At 38.5% G+C, this 20,766-nt stretch overlaps 1 protein-coding gene across 1 annotated transcript in view; it reads right to left on the reverse strand.

The window, feature by feature from the left end:
- Positions 1 to 20,080, reverse strand: part of CHM (CHM Rab escort protein) — a 73,192-nt gene extending 53,112 nt beyond the window's left edge. The window contains exons 1-2 of the mRNA XM_072877181.1: positions 20,015 to 20,080; positions 6,462 to 6,528 (exon numbers count right to left, since the gene is read on the reverse strand). Coding sequence (XP_072733282.1) covers positions 6,462 to 6,528; positions 20,015 to 20,063 — 116 coding nt within the window. The 5' untranslated portion in view covers positions 20,064 to 20,080. The remainder of the gene's footprint in view (positions 1 to 6,461; positions 6,529 to 20,014) is intronic.
- Positions 20,081 to 20,766: the final 686 nt, after the last annotated feature.

Genomic DNA, 20,766 nt, shown 5'->3' on the forward strand with positions numbered 1-20,766 from the left:
ATGAATCAGGATTGCTTAATTTTTTCATCTGAAAACACTACAGAAAGAAGGTAGACCAGACATGATTACTGATATCACGAGCAAAGTTTTTAGTAAAAATCTTGAAGAGGAATTCTGAAAAGAGCTGACTAATGGTTTTACAATTCGGAGTCCTTTGTAACCAAATATTTTCATTATAATTGCCCTGAAGATGAACCGAGGAATTCCTTAAAGTAATGGTCAAGATCAAAGCCTAATTAAAGCTAAAATATTGTCCCAAAATCTCAAGGACTAAGCTCCTCTCTTCTCTTGTCATATTAGCAAACTACAAAGATGGATATTCTCTCCCTTTTTTAGGGTTATAATTCAATTATCCTCTAAGTAAGAACATGAAACATTTTGAAGGTGTAACAGCAGAGTTAGAAATTAATTATTCTACCAAGTTAGACAGAGCACAGATGTTTTCTTTTTCTACCACACATTATTTCCTAGATGGTACTTGCTCAAAACTTCTCCTGTATTACCTGGATTTTCATATGAGTTAAAATACTGCTGCTTTTAGTTCACATTTTTCAAACTGCGAATCTGTAGTTCAGAGCTAATGGCAGAACTGCTGAAGCCATTTTTGCAAAGTTTTGGAAATGTAGCTCAAGTATAGTTTTACCTCTGCAAAAAGCTTAATCCTCTCTCCTCCTACATTAGTTTGTGACTTTTTTTCTCAGTTACTAACACCATTTTTTCTTCAAATACTTTGAAAGAATTAGCAAATCCCAGCCCAGAACACTGAAATTGCAAATTGTTTCCAACTAATTAACATTCTTGGAATCCGAACCAAGAGAATATCTAACGTCCTTTTGAAGACAGACTGCAATTTGAGAAATTGAACCCTTCTGAAAGCACAAGATATGCAAGTAAAACGTAAGTAAGAACAGAAAAAGTATTTCATGGACTATGCCTGGTAAGAAGACTGCCCTTGTCAATTCCATGTCCTAACAGCCATGGTATAACAGTCAAAGCTGGTGATGTCTGAAGAAAAGCTGCTGATGCCTCATGATTGCTCCCAAGAGCTGCCTGTATGTGTGTGTCCTGCATTTGATCTTTCAGAAAGAAGTCTCGAGCCATCAGAGTAGCTGTCTTTTGCAAAGGAAGTTACTGCCACATCAATTTTAAGGATCTGAACACAAAATGGCTTATGTTTCAAAGCCATAAAGTTTCATGTGCTACCTATTAAGTACACAGTCACGTGTATTAAAAATTCCTATTCTGGCATAGTAATTGTGTTTTGGAGCATGAAAAGTGGACTAAGCTTCCTTGCCTTCCAAGACAAAGGGTTTAACCCAAACAGCTCTTGAGATCCTTCAGCTCAATAAAAGGGTGATGGTGGCAGTCACTTGTACTACATTACATTATATTCTGGGATATAAACATGACCAAAGGTAATTATCATGGACCAGTTGAGATCATGCTTTACTCTAATACCTTTGCTATGAGATCATATCCTAAAACAAAATAAAAATAAAACCAACTTTTTCAAAAAAGGTCAAAAGAGACCAGAATTAAGAATATTTGCCTAGGTCTCCTAACTGAAAGTTAAATAATTCCTCTTTTTTTCTTGCAAGAAAATGACCTGCTTTGAGAAGCAACCTTTTCCCTCTCTGGTTGCTGTACTTATACAGCTACCTCACTTCACAGAAGTTAAAGATCAAAAAGAAGGCTATATGAAGACACAGGTTGTATTACATTATATATTTTACGAGTTCTGAAAAAAGTGAGACAGATTGTCTAGCAAGAAGTGGAACAAACTACAAAAGCAGGTATTTTGGAGGTGGGTACAGGGAGGGTGCCCAGCATGCTTTGGGACGCTCAGATAAAACAGAATTTTGGACACAAGGAACGCTCAAGTACTCTACAGGCAAAGTAAGGTCAAAAAATAGGACAGATAACAGGTGTCGAGAAGCAAGACATGAGAAGTAGACAGAGCAAACTAGGTACAAAAGAGCAGTTAAAATCCTCCATCTTGACACTCCTTTGCCTTTGAGTTAAACTCTACATGGGAAGATAAATAAGTCAACGAGGAAGGATGTAGACAATAAAACTATAGTCTACAAATGCTATATTCTAGATGCTGAAAATAAAATACAAAATGTAGCTAAACATACCTCACCTCTAATTGCCCCATCCTCAGTAACCAAACTAGTACGTTAACTATATAGATATATAATTATAAGAAGCAAATAAGCAAAGGACCAGAAGTAGAAATATAGCAAGCCAACAGGAGAAAGTCCTATGCATATGAACAATTAGTATGGGAAGTATATTCACTTCAAGTAATCACCTTTTAGTCTTGATCTACCTTTCTTCAGCAACTTCAAGTTTAAACTAAGTGCCAATCTCCACATTTTAAATTGCAAATTACTTTTCTAAATCACTTAACAAATATCCTTGAAATTTCACATGTCAACAGCTCATTAATATCTACAGTAAATGTAGCTCTCTGAAAAGAACCACAGATTTTACGTTTATTGAGACAGATAGCTGGCAGAGAGAAATAGAGCTCCTTCAATTACTATTTGGCAGAAGCTAACTTTAGTTTAAAATCCGTCTACAGGAATTTATGGCAACACTGCAGTGAAGTGACTATTTTGAATAAGATTAGCTACTGTTGATGGCGATGCTTGGACAGTGTTTATAAATCAAACTTAGAACTTAGTATTTTATAATAGGCCACTTCAAAACTATCTTCCATAATCACCTATGCAGTATATTATGATAAATGCAAACATGGCTGGAGATTAAAAGTAATAAAATGATGTACACAAGGTAATGAGTGCAAGCAAACTATAAACAAAGACTTTATCCATATACGTTTTCTACACCTTCTGCCTAACTTAACTCAGACCTTTGTAGAGAACAAAAGATTAATCAAAGTAGCACACCTAATACAAACAAGTATTTCAAGTAGCCCCAAATCTTATTTTCTTATACTCTGAAAAAAATTTCAACTCATGATCCTTCAAGAATAGAACAACATATATTGTTAAAAAGTGATATTCCGAATATTAACAGATTTCTTGTTGATGGATTTTCAATTATACTGTTACCTCAGTAAAATGAAATTTGAAAATTCATCTAGAAATGAGTATATTAAACTAGACATATAGTAGATAAAATTAAAATGTTCGAATTCAGATTAATCGCTGGCAAGCTTTCTAAGACTTAACTTTTCCCTTAAAATGCAAATGGCATCAGGGTGGGGGTTTTCTGTTGGTTTTGGTAGGCTTTTTTTTTTCAAGAGTACTAACTTAAACATGAAAAGCAGATGGCTCGAAATGCTTCACTATTTATGGGGAAGGGGTTGTACAGTATAAACATTTCCATTTTTTTGCCAAGATACGGATTCTAGACCATGACTCAGTGGGCACATACACCCATTAAAATGGCAACTATTAATATAAGTGAAGAACACCTTGGTTAAGAACACTGTCCCCTGACCTTAGCCTGCACTAGAGGTGGGAAATAACTCCACAGAAGAAAGGAATCAAATGTGGAAGCCTTCATTTTCATCATAAAAACAAAAGCATGTGTGAATGTAAATGAGCATATTTAAGAGAAAACAGTAATAAATAAAATCTGTATTCTGCAGTTCTAATTGCCTGCTTCTGTGAGTCTTCTGAAAGGCTCTTCATCATAGCTAAAAATAGGCATGGATAAAAGAAATCGAAGTTCCAGTGGCTAAATATTATTACAGACTTTGATAGCCAATGAATATGAAAAACTGAAATAACAGAAGCGGTTCATTTAACAAAATCTAAGTAGTCTACCAGTAATACATGCACTGAGTTTAAAATCCAAACGTAACTTTTTTATTCATTCTATATCTGCTTACTCTAAAATAAAGTTTTTAATATTTTGGTTAGCAATCTATTAGCCAATGTAAGAATTACTGCACCAAAACATTTGAAATTAACATACTCTTATACATTATGCGTGAGGTCTTTATGGTAACTTCAGCAAGATCTGCTTGACCTGCACCTGCGCATTCTTTTTGCGCCACTATGGCAGAACACCCATTGCATTTTCCAGTATTTCACTACTATGTAGTTACATATGTCTTTAAAATTATTACAATCTTTAGAGCTGTCTTTGTTTCAACTGAATTATTAGTTACGTTAAATACGGAGCATCAAGTACGCCTTGCTGTGTACTATCCCATTGTGATGTAAAATACATTAGCCCATTTAAGGACATTTTTCCTTAAAGTTTCTGGGAGTTTTCTATAGGTTCTGAGAGTAGTTGATAGTGCCTGAAGATTCATTAAGATGAGTTCTTAATCCAAATGCTCTCCTCTTAATAAAAAACTACTGACTCTGAAGTTCATTGCCTGTCCTCGCTCCAGTCCAAGACAGGAAGCCAGAGACTTTGTGGGCAGTGTAACAGCAAACTGAGCAATTGCAAATCATATTTCATGCAACCAAGTTAGTGAGCTAGTCTTGCAAATTTTGAAATTGTGTATGATTGCAAATTGGAAATAAATGTATGAAAAATGAGTGGGTCTTTTGAAGGGCTATAGGCAAAAGAGATTACAGAAGTTTAATCTTGAACCGATGATGTTCACAGAAAATCAAAAGCAGAAAGCATATTCTTTTTAAGCTCTTGGTACAAGACACAAGAAAAACTTAAACCACGTACGCAGTCTCTGGGAAAAGTCTCTAAACCTAGGTGCTGGACACACAGGTGCCTATCACAAGAATTTTCATAGAAAGGCAAGAGCTCAAAAATATGGTGTAAAAATAAAACACTATGCCAGCCTTGTAATTTTTGGTGAACAAGTACTAACAATCCAAGCATCTAAGCTCACAGCACTCTTGCTGTTACCACCACTTCAAAACCACCTGTCACACCTGCCTGCCAAAATCCAGCAGGAATCAGCTAGAGAAGATGTAACAGGTCGCCTGAAACTAGTCTCCACATACACTTTTACTGGTTATTAAAAGAGTTATGATTTTACAGTTAAACACATAAGATATTTTTGTTTCTCCTCACTTTGGGTCAAATTTTACCAAATTATCCACTTTGGTTGCATGCACAAATATTTACCGCAGCTGAACGGCAGAAATTTGTTTAACCTTAGAAAATTATTATGCATTTTAGGCTATAACAACATTTAGCAGCAGCAGCGCTGCTTGGGTAGTCCTTGCTTCCTGCTTATGACCCTCTGCCAAAACCATATTAGCCCGGTAAATTGCATAACTGCATGAACAATGGGACTGAAAACGTAGCAAGGGGACAGGAGACAGTTACAGTCAAGATCAGTGGCAGTGGTACCAAAAAAAAAAAAAATTATATTAAAAAAATCTGTATAATCATACCTTGACCTCACATAATGAACTACAGCAGGCACAGTGCAGGTGTCTAGCACAGAAATCTCACAAAATACATTCCATTTGTTATCTTCTAGAAAAACACAGACAGTAAAGCAGCCTCAAAAGCTGCTTAGCAATGATCGATCGTCTCAGAAGAATTATGAGAAAATTAGAGTTTTAAAGTGGGAGATGGGAGAGAAGGGCTATTTTAAAAGCTTGTCGTGGTCAGCTGAGGCTCCAGCATTTGATCTCAAGCTTGCCTCAGAAATCAGAGCTCTAGACTTGAGTCATGCTACTAAATTTTGCTGAACAGGTGTACAAATAAGCTAAGGTTCAAAGATCCTGATTTTTTCTAAAAAAAAGTGTGCATCATAGTGTATAGTTACACAGTTTATAAAAAGAAATTTAACTTTGGCTAATTGGTAAAGAGAAGTAAAATGAAACGTTAATCTCTTAAAAGGATGCAATGAAATATGCTACTCCAAGTGCTTCAGCAAATCCTTCTTTCTATTCCAAAGTGTAACTGAAGTACTTTTTGAATCAACTGATTTCAGTGGTATTCTGCACTCCTCTTACAAACTGATTTAGCATGGGATAGAGAGAAGACAGCAAACAAAGAAAAGTGCTGTGTTCATCTCCTGCCTTATCAGACAGATTTCATTTGTCTTCATTCTGGTAACAATTAAAATGCAAAAATACTGGTATTAACTTCTCTAGGCATTGAGAACAGATACAAATGAGATACTAGTAAAACATTTTGTCATTAAATGATAATAGCTCAGGTAAAAATTCTCACAAAAACAGAATGGGATAAGTACTGCCAGGAATGATAATGAAAGGCACTAAACCTGTAACCATTCCTGTCTGTACAAAAGAAGGAGCCATCAACAGCATCCTTGACCGCATCACTTATGTTCCAAATTACTGAGCTAGCATGCAAAAATTGCCTGTTCTATTGATGGAAATAACACTCCAAAAATAAGATCAAGACAGAAGCGTAAGATTACTTGATGCCATGTGAACACAAAACACAAGTCCTGAAGGGCACGCTGACATAGACACATAATACTTCTAGTGAGTTTAACTCTTTTAAAAAGGAAAATCATTGGCATAACTTACGAATCAACATGAAGAACTCTCTGGCCACTTCTGGCACATGCTGCCGCAATAATAGATTCAGGCAAACCTGAAAGGACACATGCAATTTTTAGAACTTAGTATGCTAAGATATATTTAAAAAATGAAATAAAGTTAGAACTTGGTCAGAAAAAGGGAATTCAAACAAAAGAAAGTTTACAATGTCAGTCACTGAAATCTTTAATACTCTCATGCTACTAAAATAATGAACACTATTTTGTGTTCATTAACATTTTCCTATGACCCTCTTGTATGCAGCACTTTTTTTCTTTTTTTTTTTAATAGTTGCATGGCACATGTCACTTGCAAACACTACTACCTCTGAGTTAAAGCCTGTCACCACTGTCTTCTCTAGACACCTTGCTGTCATGAACAGATTGAGCATTTGCCAGCACAACGATACCCAAATTTTAATGGGATGCTCTGTAACTGTATCCCTCCTGATACAGACAGGTATTATCTGAGGGCATTTTTGTGTATTTTTGTTCACTTCGAAGTGTCTGACATAACATGAAGACTGTGTAACAACCCATTAAAATGGTGTTTTAAAATTAAGAAATTTATGGTAAATGCTGCATGCCCTGGTATATTGTCCAAGGATGCACAGGAAGTGTGAGGGTATAAACCTGTTGGGGTGGCATTAAACAATTGTGTACGGCAGACAGAGTCCTGCATAGTGCTGTCTCCTCCGTATCATCTGTTGGCAAATATCTCTAGCATGAACAGGTCTCAGAACTGTATTTGGACTTTGCTTCCGATTGAACTAATTGGATTGCTCCAAAAGAGTGCCCAGGAGCACACTCAATATTCTGCATGCAGACCGAGACCCGAGTGTAAACAGAAAAGCTAAACTGACAGTGCAGGTGTACTTTCACTTCACATTTAAGAGTAGTGTTAGGGACAGAACGAATCTAAGATGGTTCTCCTTAAAGTGCTATCCCTACCAAAAGCTCCCACGTCATGCAATTATGCTCTGTCAAACCAGCATGTTTCCAGTATATTTAGAAAAGATTATGTAGTTAAAAAAAGGCTAGTGATATTTCTCTACCAGCAATACCTGCTTGGAATGGCACATGATACCACTTGGAGGTTTAACAAACAAACTAGGTTGTTCTCTAACTTCTACTCCCACGCACCAGATTTTTACACGCACAGTTAGATGACTTGGGTTTCTGACTGGATTCAGAGAAGAAGTATAGCTCACTCTATAAAAGGCTGTATGGCACTAGCTTTGCTGAAATCTCTTTTTAAATTATCTATTGACTGTTTAAGCAGGTAATTCAGTAAAAGCAATTAAAATTCTAAGGGACTGGTATTAGGAGACACTTAGGCTATGTATTCAATTAAGGGATGAGATTAAACAAAGTGAAAGGAGTGTTTCACTGATCTGATTTACAGTGCAGCGCCAGAAGCAGCTGTACTAGTACAACTGAAGAGAGACAGAACTGAAAGTGGAAAAAGCAGGTGTGGTAGAGCACAAACTGCTGTGGCTAGCTTGGCGCCAAACATCATCTTCACGAGAACTTCAGGCCTGCAGTTGTCTACTTCTTCAGAGAGAATACTGCCTTCACAAACGAATAAAAGGTCAGCATGTTGCCAATCTGACGATTCATTTAAAACACATAATGCAGTAAGTTCAAGGTTACTGGACAACTATTTTCTACTTGTAAGTTATCAGTTTTCACTTACCTAGACTAAGAAGCTGACTTCAATGGGATATTAAGTACAATTTAGCACTCTCAGAGACGGGAACAAATCCTTTTAAATGGTTGAGCTAGTCTTTATTAATTCTAGAACCTGAAATGCAGTCTAGAAAACACCTAGCAGAACTTAGATACACGAGACCATAGTTTCATAAACTCTTTAAGCCAACAAAGGCAAATACAACCATCAAAATAAAGAGGTTCAACCTCTCTACCCTTATCTTTGGCCGTTCCTGACCTCCTTCCACATGAAGTAGATGGTCGGTTTTTGGCAGACCAGTTCCGTGGTGGTGTTGACAGTCCAAAAGTACAAATGTTTGTATCAACACAAGGAAGGAGGTTGAAGATAGGCATTACAAATTTTCCAGGAAAATAGCTACAACTTCCCTGCAAATTTTCTGGTTTTAAAACTTACTATTTTGAGGGATTAAAAAAAGAAAATCCCTTTCTGAATTGATAAAACTGAAAAAGTTAGAAGAGTTTTGCATTGCTGACCTTCCACAGCAACTGAAGACTTATCATGGAGTTAATGTCTGGGTGTAGAAAGAGGGATGAACAAGTGCATCAGTCTCTGGGACATCCATTTCACAGCCCAGAAAGGCCGTTAGTCTTTAGAGTTGAATTTTTTGAAGTAAGAACTCAAACCACAGACCATTCTGAAGAAAGCAACAAGGCGAAAACATGTAACCACAGCACGCACTTCAGGACTGTCACGAGAACCTGGATGCACACAGCCTTATTATGTGAAAGCAACTCCACATTCAGCTGTCCTCCAAAAGTGTTTATATATACGTTCCATTTCTCTCCATCTATAAGTGATCTGGAACAGAATCTACAACTACTATTTTGTTTGTAGTTCCTGAAAAAGGTTTTCTTTCCCTCATTTGGGCACAGAGAATATTACTCTGGAAATGGAGTTGAGAAAATTGTTTCTCTTTCCTTATTGATAAAAGCCACTGAGAAAGCGGTGTAAAACATCACCAGTGCTGCCTGGCTGACCAGGACTGGAGTTATAGCTACTAGGGCATAACTGATTGCTTTAAGCTTGATCCAATTGATACTGTGTTGGAGGTCTGTTCTTCCATTAACCTTGGATGAAATTGTTCCCTGAATTAGCTTCCTTGCTCTTGAAAGCTGGCATCAATTTTCTTCACCAACCCTTTTCTTCCAAGATACTGTGGCCCCCCGAGTACCCACTGGCAACAGAATGAGAAAATGTAAGAAAGGCAAGGCCCATGCATTTTAGCTTTTGGAGAGGCTCTTAGAACAACCTGATGGAGCAAGACACCATTTATTCTTATGTGACAAAACCTCAGTAAACCAAGGAAATAAGACTGCCTTGGCACCAGTTTCTGAATTCTCTTCTCCAACAGAAATAAACCACATGGAAAATAGGTAGCTTTGTCAAACACAAGTTACTCCTACATGTGATCTGCACTGCATGATGGTTACTTTACAAAAGCCTTTTCCAAGAAAGAAGGCTCTGCTAAACAGACCATTATAATAGAGTTATAGCTAGTCCCTCCCTACCTAAGAAAAAAATAACTAACTTGGAAAAGCCTCCTTAGAGAAATGGTAGAGATTTATTTAACGATAGCACATCAAGCTGAACTATCTCCTACAGGATGTTCACATATTTGTGCAAAATAGGTCCCCTTCAGATTATTCAATAACAGAGGAATATATTCTTTTTGAAAATTGTTCCTATTTGGAAACAATTTCCACTTCTGAACTTTGATTTGTCAAAAACTCTAAGCTGGATTATATTCAAATTTTGAAATGCATTCAGACCCCAGCTACAGGGCAGAGCAGACCCCAAAACTTCTTGCTTACAGTTTGGTTTGAAGATAATGATTTATTACAGAATTCAAGTGATTGCAGGGGAAAGCCTATATCCCTAACATTGATTCTGAAGTTTCACTTGTGCCCAATGAGTAAATAAAGCTGGGTATCTCCAAGCTGTTTTTCTCATGAAGTATTATTCTGACACTTCCTGCCACTCATCCCCCTTGGGGAACAGTCAGCTTCTGTTTTGCCAGCTTAAGGGATGAAGGACTTAGCATCATAACCTGTGTCACTCACGATGTTTAATGTTTTTGAACAGGCAGTTGAGTAATGATTTGGATCTAGTAACTTGGATCAAAGAGCAGCAAGATCTAAATGAGAATCTACATTTCCTTTTAGATTATAAAAAAAAAATTCTAAGATTGTTCTGCTATCAAAATCAATAATCAAATTACTGAATCATCAGAGATATGCCCTCTGGTATAATTAAGAGTAATCAATATTTTCCCACTAAGCTATTAAGCATATTAGCTATTGTGAAACACAGCACATCTCATTTTATTGTATCTGAAATGAAAAGGGCTACTGCAAAAGAACATTTTCTCAAAGAAGGTTCCAAATCCAGGCAATTTTTAGATTTCCAATGGTATTAGCAGGAAATAGAAGTCTGAATAGGAATCGCATGATCCACCCACAATAAAGCAGCAACAGATCCAGACTTCAGTATGTTATACATAAACATCTGGCAGCATAAAAGGAATAAGGAGTCCACACAATTCTTGTATCAATTTAATATGCTGACTCAGAAGTTCTTCGTATTTGAGGCAGAATCAATTCAGAAATAGCAGTGCTTGTTATCAAGAAGTATAAACACTTTCTGTGCTTCCTGGCCCCCTTTAGAATGCTTACACATGAAATATTTGCATTATGTTAAATTGTCCTGCACCTCATTTCTCTTACCAGGAAAAACAAAGATAAAGAGTTTTCTCTCATGAAGGAGGACTAATTAGTACCAGTTGAAATCTGTATCATCATTCCTTAAAGCCATTGCCTTCTTTCTCCACTTACTAACCTCCATTTATCAGATGCAGTATTAGGTAAATTAGCCTCTCTGGCCTTCTCAAGGAAACATTAATTTAAAACTTCAATGAAGTAGGACATTACATCTACAGACAGATATAAAAATAAGTATAGAATCAGGGATTTAACTCATAAGTGATCTCTGGGTCACTAACATGTTCTAATAGGTAGAATTTCATAGGTATTTCTTGACACCTATCCAGAAAGCGATACATTCGCATCACCCGCGACACTGCCGTATTGAAATACAAGTGCAGAGTCAAAGTGAACCAACTTCTAAGTCTTTCTAGTACTGGTCCAGGAAGAGTGCTGACTACATACTTGCCCTTCTGTGTTTGGACTTCTTTCATCCTGTTGGAAAGATACTGAAAAAAAAAGTGGCAAGCAGATTAAATTGTAACAAGCTGGCGCTAATTAGACTAACAAACATGGTGGCATGGCTCACTTCAGCATGTAGAAACTGAAGTTAGTCCTACAAACTTTTCTGTTTCTCTGACTATCTGCATAATGCATTGCAAACCGCTGCAAGAGATTCCAGAACTACATGAGAAACAGTTGCAGCACCAGAATAAAGTACCCCAGCAAGCAGACAGTGTAAACACTAGGTTCATGACAATCTTATGGTGAAGACTACAGTCCACTTTTGATAGCACTAATTTTCACTGCCAGCTGTCTCAGCACTACCTCTATTATAGCCTTCTTGGATACGTAAGAGGCAGATTAATCTCCATAAATCTTACAGATGTGGCTCCTGCAAGCTGACCTTGAAGTCTACATCTGGTTGTTTCCAGCAACCTCTGACCACGATAATGCCCATTACATGAATCTTTGGACCTTCCCTATGAAGCACAATCAGCCATACTTTCATTTTCATGCATAATGTGTTTTACAAGTAAATAAGCAAGAATTAGAGGAATTAGCTACACACTATATACAGTTATCAAGATACCAATTCTACTTTTAATTTCAACGCAGCAAAATTTAAAATTAGAGATAACTGCTAAGCTAGAAAACTCTTCAGCTTTAAAAGCCAACTGATTTGTAAAGCTTTACAAAATAATGAAAAGTTATAATTCACCTCTGCGTAATAAAAAATTACTTTCAGGCTTACACATTGTGTCTCTTCTGATTAGCGGCTATATATAATGCTATAGTGGTGCACTGCCTCTTCAAGTGACTTTAAATGGATACATTCACTGCCCCAAGCAATTCATAAACTAAACAGCTTCAGATGTGTGGAAGCATCTTGGTTCCCGAGTTGTTCACTGTAAACTATTTCCCAGTCATCCAGCTGATAAGCTTTTACTGAATTACACAAGCTCACCTTGAAAAGGTTTAAATGTTTAATTTGCTTCACTGTATCTACTAAGTAAATCACAAGTGGCTTTTTCATAATATAAAATGGTGAAGGGAAATATATTAAAAATGCTGGAACAGAGACAATTTCAAAACAATCTTCTGGAGTCAGACAGTTGACCAACCGCAATAAATTTTGTTTGTATCCAAACTTCTAAGAAGAGAAGAGCAGCTGACTCTGGAGAAGCTCACTACACAGTCTTCATGGTATGTTTTCGGTATACACAGAACTTAAAAGGCATTTTATAATTTAATTGCAAACAAAGTTGAAATACTTATTGTATATAATATTTTGAGTTAAAACTAGCTAATTAAAATTGATTTGACTCAATAAATAAATAGAATAAAACTGGTTTGATTCATTTTATTATATGCTTGTATTGCAGACTAATATCAGAGGGTCAAGGAAGGAGCCACAAGTAAAACGTTTCTTCTCCTACGTTAGTAATTCCATACAGTTATCTGTGTACCATCAGAGGAACATGGTAATGAAAAACACGGAATCTCACAGTTGGTGCAAATAAATGTTATTTAGAAAAGGAACACAAGCAGACACTTATGCTCCAAGGAAAAATTTAACTTGTTACTAAAAATCGCGCTCAATCCAAGCACTGTTCTCTGAAGGGGGCAGCAGGGAGGAATCAGTAAGAGAATGCACTTTCTGAATTTGGCTCCAAGTCATAACAGCCCAGGAAAATGAACATACATGAGATCTAGACAACAGCATGAATACCACACAAGCCTATTTTAGCCTATTAAATATTTATATAAAAATTGTATCACTGGATGAGTCACATTGTGTGGCAAAGTTCTGCTGTATCTAAACATTTCGCTCATGGAATATCTAAGACACTGAATCAAGGTAACAGACTAAAAAACTAGTACCCAATTTGGCAGACCACTTTTTGAACTACAGGTGAAAGCAGATGACTTCAGTGTGAGGAATTCTGTTAACTGGAAAGGAACAGCAGCTTTACTTTTCATTATTAGAGGACTACCTTCCAGTGGAACAGTAATTTTCAAAGAAATATCGAATTTGTGTACTTTTATATCAACAAATATTATATAAATAAGTACATCCGCTTAAATCACATCCATTAAGGAAGGCGACAGGTAAAATCCAGAAGATTGTGTCTTAAAAGAAAAAAATAAAATTGTATTGAATAAAGAGAGTTTGTAACTAGACTTCTCTAGCACATACTCCAGCTATGAGTCTAATCTTTGGTTTACAACCAATAGCAGATAAAGAAAAAGCAAAGCACATATATTAAAAGATCTGTATAGTAAGAGACACGTTAAGTTTTATTTTTACCCAAGTCTTCTAATAGTTTCACTTCCTTTTCTGCCTCCCTGCAGGAAGATAGCTTGCTCTCCTTGCTCCTTATACATTTTTAAACATTTCATAAAAGGAGATTTAAAAAGTAAAAAGTTTCTTCTCCTACATTAGTAATTCCATATAGTTATCTGTGTACCAACAGAGGCTCTTACAAAATGCTTTGGTCAGCTCTAGAGCAACATCAGTGCACCAGTGACTTACAAAGACATGAGTTCTTGCAGAAGGATTGAATTACCAGCTTTATGACCATTCTCCAAACAGTGGAATGACATCTTCTACTGGGGATAGACAAACGTGTCCTCTTGATTACTCCTGATTCAGACTAGAATTTCCAAGTACCTTGCTAAGACTTCTTCTAAAGGAGTTTTTCACCTTGATATGCAGATGACCTACTCTATATTTTTCACAGCAGGATCACAGGAGTACTACAGTCTCTTATTTTGTAAGATCATCAATATAATCTGGAAAACCTGAAGAACACTAACAGGCTGAGAAGGACAACAAAAGAGTCACAAAATAATGAGGTTTTTTACAAGAGCAGTGAGGGACATTTCACAGTGTCTGGGAAAGAATCTTATGTGAGATATCAGTGGGAGTCCAAGCCTCCATGAAGGCTGTCAGGGCACCTCTGCTACACAAAAAAATTCAGAATAGAAGGCATGCCAGAAAACAACCCCTCAATTTTAGTCAGGTTAAAAAAAAACTCATTAAGATAAAGGTATGTTTATGCTTGGAGGATACTAAAAAAAGTAAAATAAAAGGGAGGGTGAGGAGAAAACTGTGAGTCAGTGTTCATTTTGTTTGACATTTACATGGACAGGTAATGACTTACAAATGATAATAATAATAATATGGGTCTATTTCCTTCTTCCAGACATCAACATTACAAGTCAGTGCCACTGTATTTGTCCACAATGACCACTGACATCAAAAAATATCCATCTTCAGCTGGTTCTCCATCTAGCTTTTGTTGTAATAGCTGCTGATGTAAACTGAAGACTGTGTACTTATAAGATAATGTAACCAAAATACGAGCCCAGAAGACGTATTTTAGACATATCCTAAAAATACCCTGCAACAATAAAAACATTAGGAATTATTCATTTTTTTTAAATCAATCTTCAATGTTAACTTCATAATTCACATCTATAATATGTAGGTTAGTTTTTCATGGTATGTTTTAAAAATTGTATTAGTATCTGGAAGTGATTTTTCCTAACACTATACTTACATAAGATAAACATAAAGTACTTGCACCACTCCCAGCATATCGAACGATAAATAATAGATTCTCCTGACAGGACTTTGATGACCTGGCAAAGCCCGAGTGCTTTCAGCCAAAATCATATGAAACCATAAATCACTCTTTATTTTATAGAATATTTCAAAATGGATTCCTGCTTTCTACCTTGAAAGTCATTTCATGTGTTATTTATAACCACTGAAAACCAGAATGGAAAGAAAATTGCATAGAACTAGAAAATTTACTGTGACTGCTTTTGTAAAGAATAACTCCTTTTTAGAAAAAAATTAGAATTACTGGCAAACAAACTTGTGAATACAACCACCTTTTAAAGAGCCATATCCTTTATTTTACAACTTCACCAGCAGTTAATACAGGCCTTCTGGGGTATCAGAGACAAGTTTAAGAAGTTAAGACTGAATACAATCCAATCAACTGAAGACATTCAAAGATAAGCATGACCCTGCATCCTCATCCACACCACTGATAAATATGCACAGCCATGTTGCAAATCTTTGCACTTACAGTGGTTTCTGCCATAAATTCAACATTACTGAATGTTTTGCCTATGACTTTTCCTATTTGACAACTGCCCCAAAACAAAAGCTCTGCCATCAACTCCTAGCTGCAGTGTCACTCTCAAACAGATGCCTGTTTTCTGAGATAAATATTTATCAAAGAACTCATAATGTTCCCTCTTGCTATAAACGTACTACCATTTTAATGCCTGCACTAACTTAAAAGTTGACCCCACAAAAGCTTACCAATAATGAACTCATTTAAATGAACATGACTAATGCCCACATTGAATTCCTTAAGCAAGTACTTACATCAGCACTCCAAACCTAGATCCTACAGGCTTTTGGACAAACAAAAATCACTGAATATCAGTTTCCAAAGAACAGACCTTCCAAAATACCAGAACTGCTTCAAGGATTGATGATATTGCCTAATATCTGCTTTGGCAGGGAATCATCCCATAAATCCACTCCTGTTTGGTTAGTGGGTAACTTGACCATAGTACTACATTCAAAAAGCAGGAAAGTAAGGATATGAGAGGCCTGGGGGGGAAGGAAAGAGTGACTTCAATGCTGCAACAAAAAAGGGGATAGAACAAAAGAACAATATCATAACAGCTTTAATTCTCATATTGTGTTGCCATTGAAAACGTCAAGATATGCCCACCAATTTTATGTCATACGATAATCTAGTTTTCTTTAGAACTATGGCTATAAATTCCATGACAGTAGTGAAACTTTTGCTGCTGAACCCACCAGGACTAGTATTTTTGTACTACACATTCATCTTGCTCTAAACTTGCCCGCGTGTCCTGGTTTCGGCTGGGATAAAATTAATTTTCTTCCTAGTAGCTGGTATAGTGCTGTGTTTTGGATTTTAGTATGAGAATAATGTCGATAATACAGAGATGTTTTAGTTGTTGCTAAGTAGTGCTTATACTAAATCAAGGACTTTTCAGCTTCCCATGCTCTGCCAGGTGCACAAGGAGCTGCGAGGGGACACAGCTGGGACAGCTGACCCCAACTGGCCAAAGAGCTATCCCACACCACATGGTGTCATGCTCAGCATGTAAAGCTGGGGAAAAGGAAGGGGGGGACATTTGGAGTGATGGCGTTTGTCTTCCCAAGTAACCGTTACGCGTGATGGAGCCCTGCTTTCCTGGAGATGGCTGAACACCGGCCTGCTGTTGGGAAGGAGTGAATGAATTCCTTGTTTTGCTTTGCTGGCGTGCGTGGCTTTTGCTTTACCAGTTAAACTGTCTTTATCTCAACAACAAGTTTTTTCTCTTTTACTCTTCCAATTCTCTCCCCCAACCATTCAGGGGGGAGTGAGCGAGCGGCTGGGGGGTGGCTAGTTGCTGGCTGGGGTTAAACCATGACACTGTACAAGAAAATGTTTAATCTGGGTTAAGGAAAAGTAGTTTCTTCAATAAGCTAATTTACTTTTCCCATAGAAATATTGATGAAGTTGATTACTTGAACCTAAGCATTAAATGGAGAACTGATGACTAAAATTTAGTGTGAGGTTCCATTTTCATTAAGCTTACTACAGGGAAACAGTTAAATGAGCCTGAAATAAAAACAAATTCAAATCTAATGTTACCACTCAATCTAATTACTAAAATTAACAGATGCGCAAATTATAAAACCAGAAAAAGGCCACACATGCAGAAAAGAATGCAATTACTACTATGCAGTTTAAAAGATCATTAACACAAACATTCTAGTTATTACGACAATTAAATATCCATAGGTATACTCATAGCATTAGAAAACAGAGAGTTAAAGAGAAGGCTAAGATATTCCCTCAGGTGCCATTTCCCAGAAGAGAAGACAGATGAAAGTTTTACTTTGAATAATCTTCCATACTGAGTAATTTAATACAGATTAAAAAAAGTCAGTCAACAGTGTTAGTCACCATTTACCTATGTTCTTAGTAAAAAGGAATGCAAAGAAAAGACAAAATAATTCCTCAAATGCAGAATTCTGAAAATTTTGAAATTAGTCATAGCAGTACTCTCTACAGGTGGGCAAAAACGCATCCTTTAATACAAGTCCACACTACCACCCCCAAATACAGCAGTATTTGAGAGGAATAATTTAGCTCAAAGAACTTCCTTTCCCCCAACATCAAAGCTCTAATATTACAAGCTCATTCCAAAGCAGGCAAGATCATATTTGATGGCGGTCGCATGACCAACTCTCACTGGCACAGACAGCTCAGCCAAAAGTGCCTTTGCTGGTGAACTGCCAGTTTCAGGTGAATTCGTCTAACAGCATGCCTAGGCGTGCAGAATCTTTTCCAACTGTGACATCTTACCACCAACCACCACTCCCCTGCCGTGAGCAGCCTGGTATTTAACACACGCATCCAGCAAGCACATCATATCATGGGCCATGAAAGACAGCACACTAGAGTAGGCTGCCACTGCCGGAGCAATTCCCTTGGCCTGCCCTCTGTGCCTGTGAGACCCCTCAGCACAAGGTTGCCAGAGCAAGCTGGATTACATTCTATCTTTAACAAAAATTACAAAACCTCCAGAAGAAAATTTTGGCAGCACGTTTTTACTCTTCCATTGGAATCATGAAAAGATGAAGTCTTATTATCGAAGTTATAGTCAGCTCTTTTAAAGAGGCAACACCTTCACTAGGTTCCTTAGTAGCTAGAATAGCTACTCCTCCTATTACTATTTTCACTCTCTAGTTTTCTTAGTAGCTAGAATAGCTAAATAGCCTAACATTAATTTTATAAACCTCTGAGTTTCCTTTAATTTTCTATATCACTGCATCATTTACATAAATACTGTTTTTCTCATGGGAGTAAAGAATGAATTATCCTCAAAAATCACAAAAGTTACGCAATGTTTAATATTTCACCCTTTTAGTTTGGTACTTTAGCCTTTCATTGTTTACCATTCTTCTGATACACTCAAAATATTCACAAATCTGAACACATATGAAAACGTCAGATTCATTATTAGGGCTTCCACTCCATACAACAAGGTTAAGAACACAGAAGGGATGTGTTCTTAATTTGCTCAAGAACCTTAATTTTGCATTTTTAGTAGAGTTATGGTCAACAATGGGGAAAACATGTTTTTATAACCTCTCACAGACTCCAGAACTAAATCAGAAATCCTTTGAGCAATTATACATACACTGTAAGGGGATTACTTTTTTCTGGTAAACATTGAAAACAGTGATTACATCAAGAAACTCACTCATTCTACTCCAAATTGCTAGAAAAGTAGTCTTAAATCTGAAGGACACAGTTTGACAGATGAACAAACTCCAAAAACATAGTTCCTGATTTCACATGGAAAACAGTAACATTTAGAAGTGTCTTCCCTTTTGTGCTCCAATCAACATCCTGAGCTGACCATGGCAGCTCTTTGTAAATGCAAAGAAAATCTCAGTGTAAATTTGGGACCTACAAACAGTAACATATTTTGAACAGTTTAAGCTCAATGCTGAATTTAAGGTGGGGGGCTTATCGAGACCAGTTTGAGCCAGGTCACTGTCACTGGGTTCTACAAAACAGAAGTCTATTTCAATACTTCAAGATTATTATGATACACAAGCAGCAAGAATCTTATTTCTGAAGGAATATTTTAGCAATTGGCTTGTAGTTACAGTGTTGTGGTATGTTTCAGTGAGACAGTCAAGATCTCCCTCATTATTCACCTGAACAGGAAACAGGATGAACTTGTGCAGAGTTAAGTCTCAGATATGTGCAATCATTCAACCTTACTTTTGTTCATATATTGAAAAATACACTTTAATGAGGAGGACTAAGAAAAAAAAGTTTTGAGTTATTGTAAGCAGGCGTAAAGATTAGAAAAAACTTAAGAGATAAAAGTTCTTGTATTATAGGATACAATTAAAAAAAAAAAAAGATATTATCAGCATATACCATACATACTGCAACAGCGTGGAGTTTAGTTTAGCTCTTCAGAACTATTTTCAGTGCATAAAAGTAAACTCGACCAGCAGGAAGGTATTTCAGGAAAAAGGGCTGCCAAGGGCGGCAGAGTCAGACAAGGCTTTGAGAGGTACCAAAGGAGCACTTGCTCTTAGCTGTGCAGGGGCAGGAGGGGTACCTGACCAGCTCATAGGGAGGGGGTTCATGGAGATCCCCCTCCCAGTTAAAGCCCCACACCACACGTACCTCCCTGCCACCTCCATTTCTAAAGAAATCTTGACACTTAAGTCTTAGGAGCAACCCTAGAGCGGTCTACGAGTCCGCGGGACACTGGCGCAGCGCTGCCCACGCAGGTACCCTCGGCAGCCACAGGCAGCCCCAGGGCCTCCCCGGCCCGCACTCCCCACACGCCGCTGCCGCCCCACCGCCCTCAGCCTCAGCCGCCAGCTCTGCCCGGCGTCTCCCCGCTGCCCCCCCTTGAGCACCGGCACCTTGACACCGCCCGCCCAGCCCCTCCGACGCCGCTCCCCCAGCCCCGGTCCCCCACCACAGCAGCCTCAGGGCAACCCGCCGCCACCGCGCCGTCTCCTACCGGTCCCTATCACCACCACATCAAACTCGGAAGGCAGGTTGTCCGCCATCTTGGGAGGGGCACCGTCACGTGGCCGGCGCTGGCGGAAATGGCGGGAGCCGCCGGCAGGGACTTCCGGCCGCCGCGCGCGGGGGCTGCTGGGAGCCGTAGTCCGTCGGCACAAAGCGGGCCCGCCCGCGCAGAGGGGAGAAGCTTCTAGCCAGGCCTGTCTGTTGTAGCTTCATTCGTACTGCCGACTCACCGAGATCTCTCTTTACTCTCCTTCTGTAAACCTCCAGCCTGCTTCTGCTCCGGTTGGCTCTTCACAAAACACTCGCGTGAAAAACAGCCGCCCCTGCCGTGGGTCTCGCCCCGCGGGCCACCCTGGCCGCTGCGCTCGCTGCTCGCTCGCATCCAAGCGCCAGGCTTTGCCTCTCTCCTTGCTCCGTTCCCCGCGGCTCCATTGGTCGATTCCTCCGGCCCGGCTCAGTCCTTCTGGCTGGCGGCCGGTGAGCAGGTCGTGCTGAGGGCCCGCCCGGGCTGGTGTCCGGTGTGCCACACGTGGCGTTCATCACACGTGGCGTTCATCACACGTGGCGTTCATCACACGTGGCGTTCGTCACACGTGGCGTGTGCCACATGTGGCGGGTCACTGACGAAGGCGATAAGCAGGGGGACCGACCCCGTGGTGCTCCACTGCTGCCAAGCAGCCGGCGTGACCCGCCAGCCGCTCTCCCGCCCTGATGGTTCCACCCAGTTTCTTACCTGACTCG

This window comes from Ciconia boyciana, chromosome 12, assembly GCF_034638445.1.
Source record: "Ciconia boyciana chromosome 12, ASM3463844v1, whole genome shotgun sequence".
Classification (NCBI taxonomy): Eukaryota; Metazoa; Chordata; class Aves; order Ciconiiformes; family Ciconiidae; genus Ciconia; species Ciconia boyciana.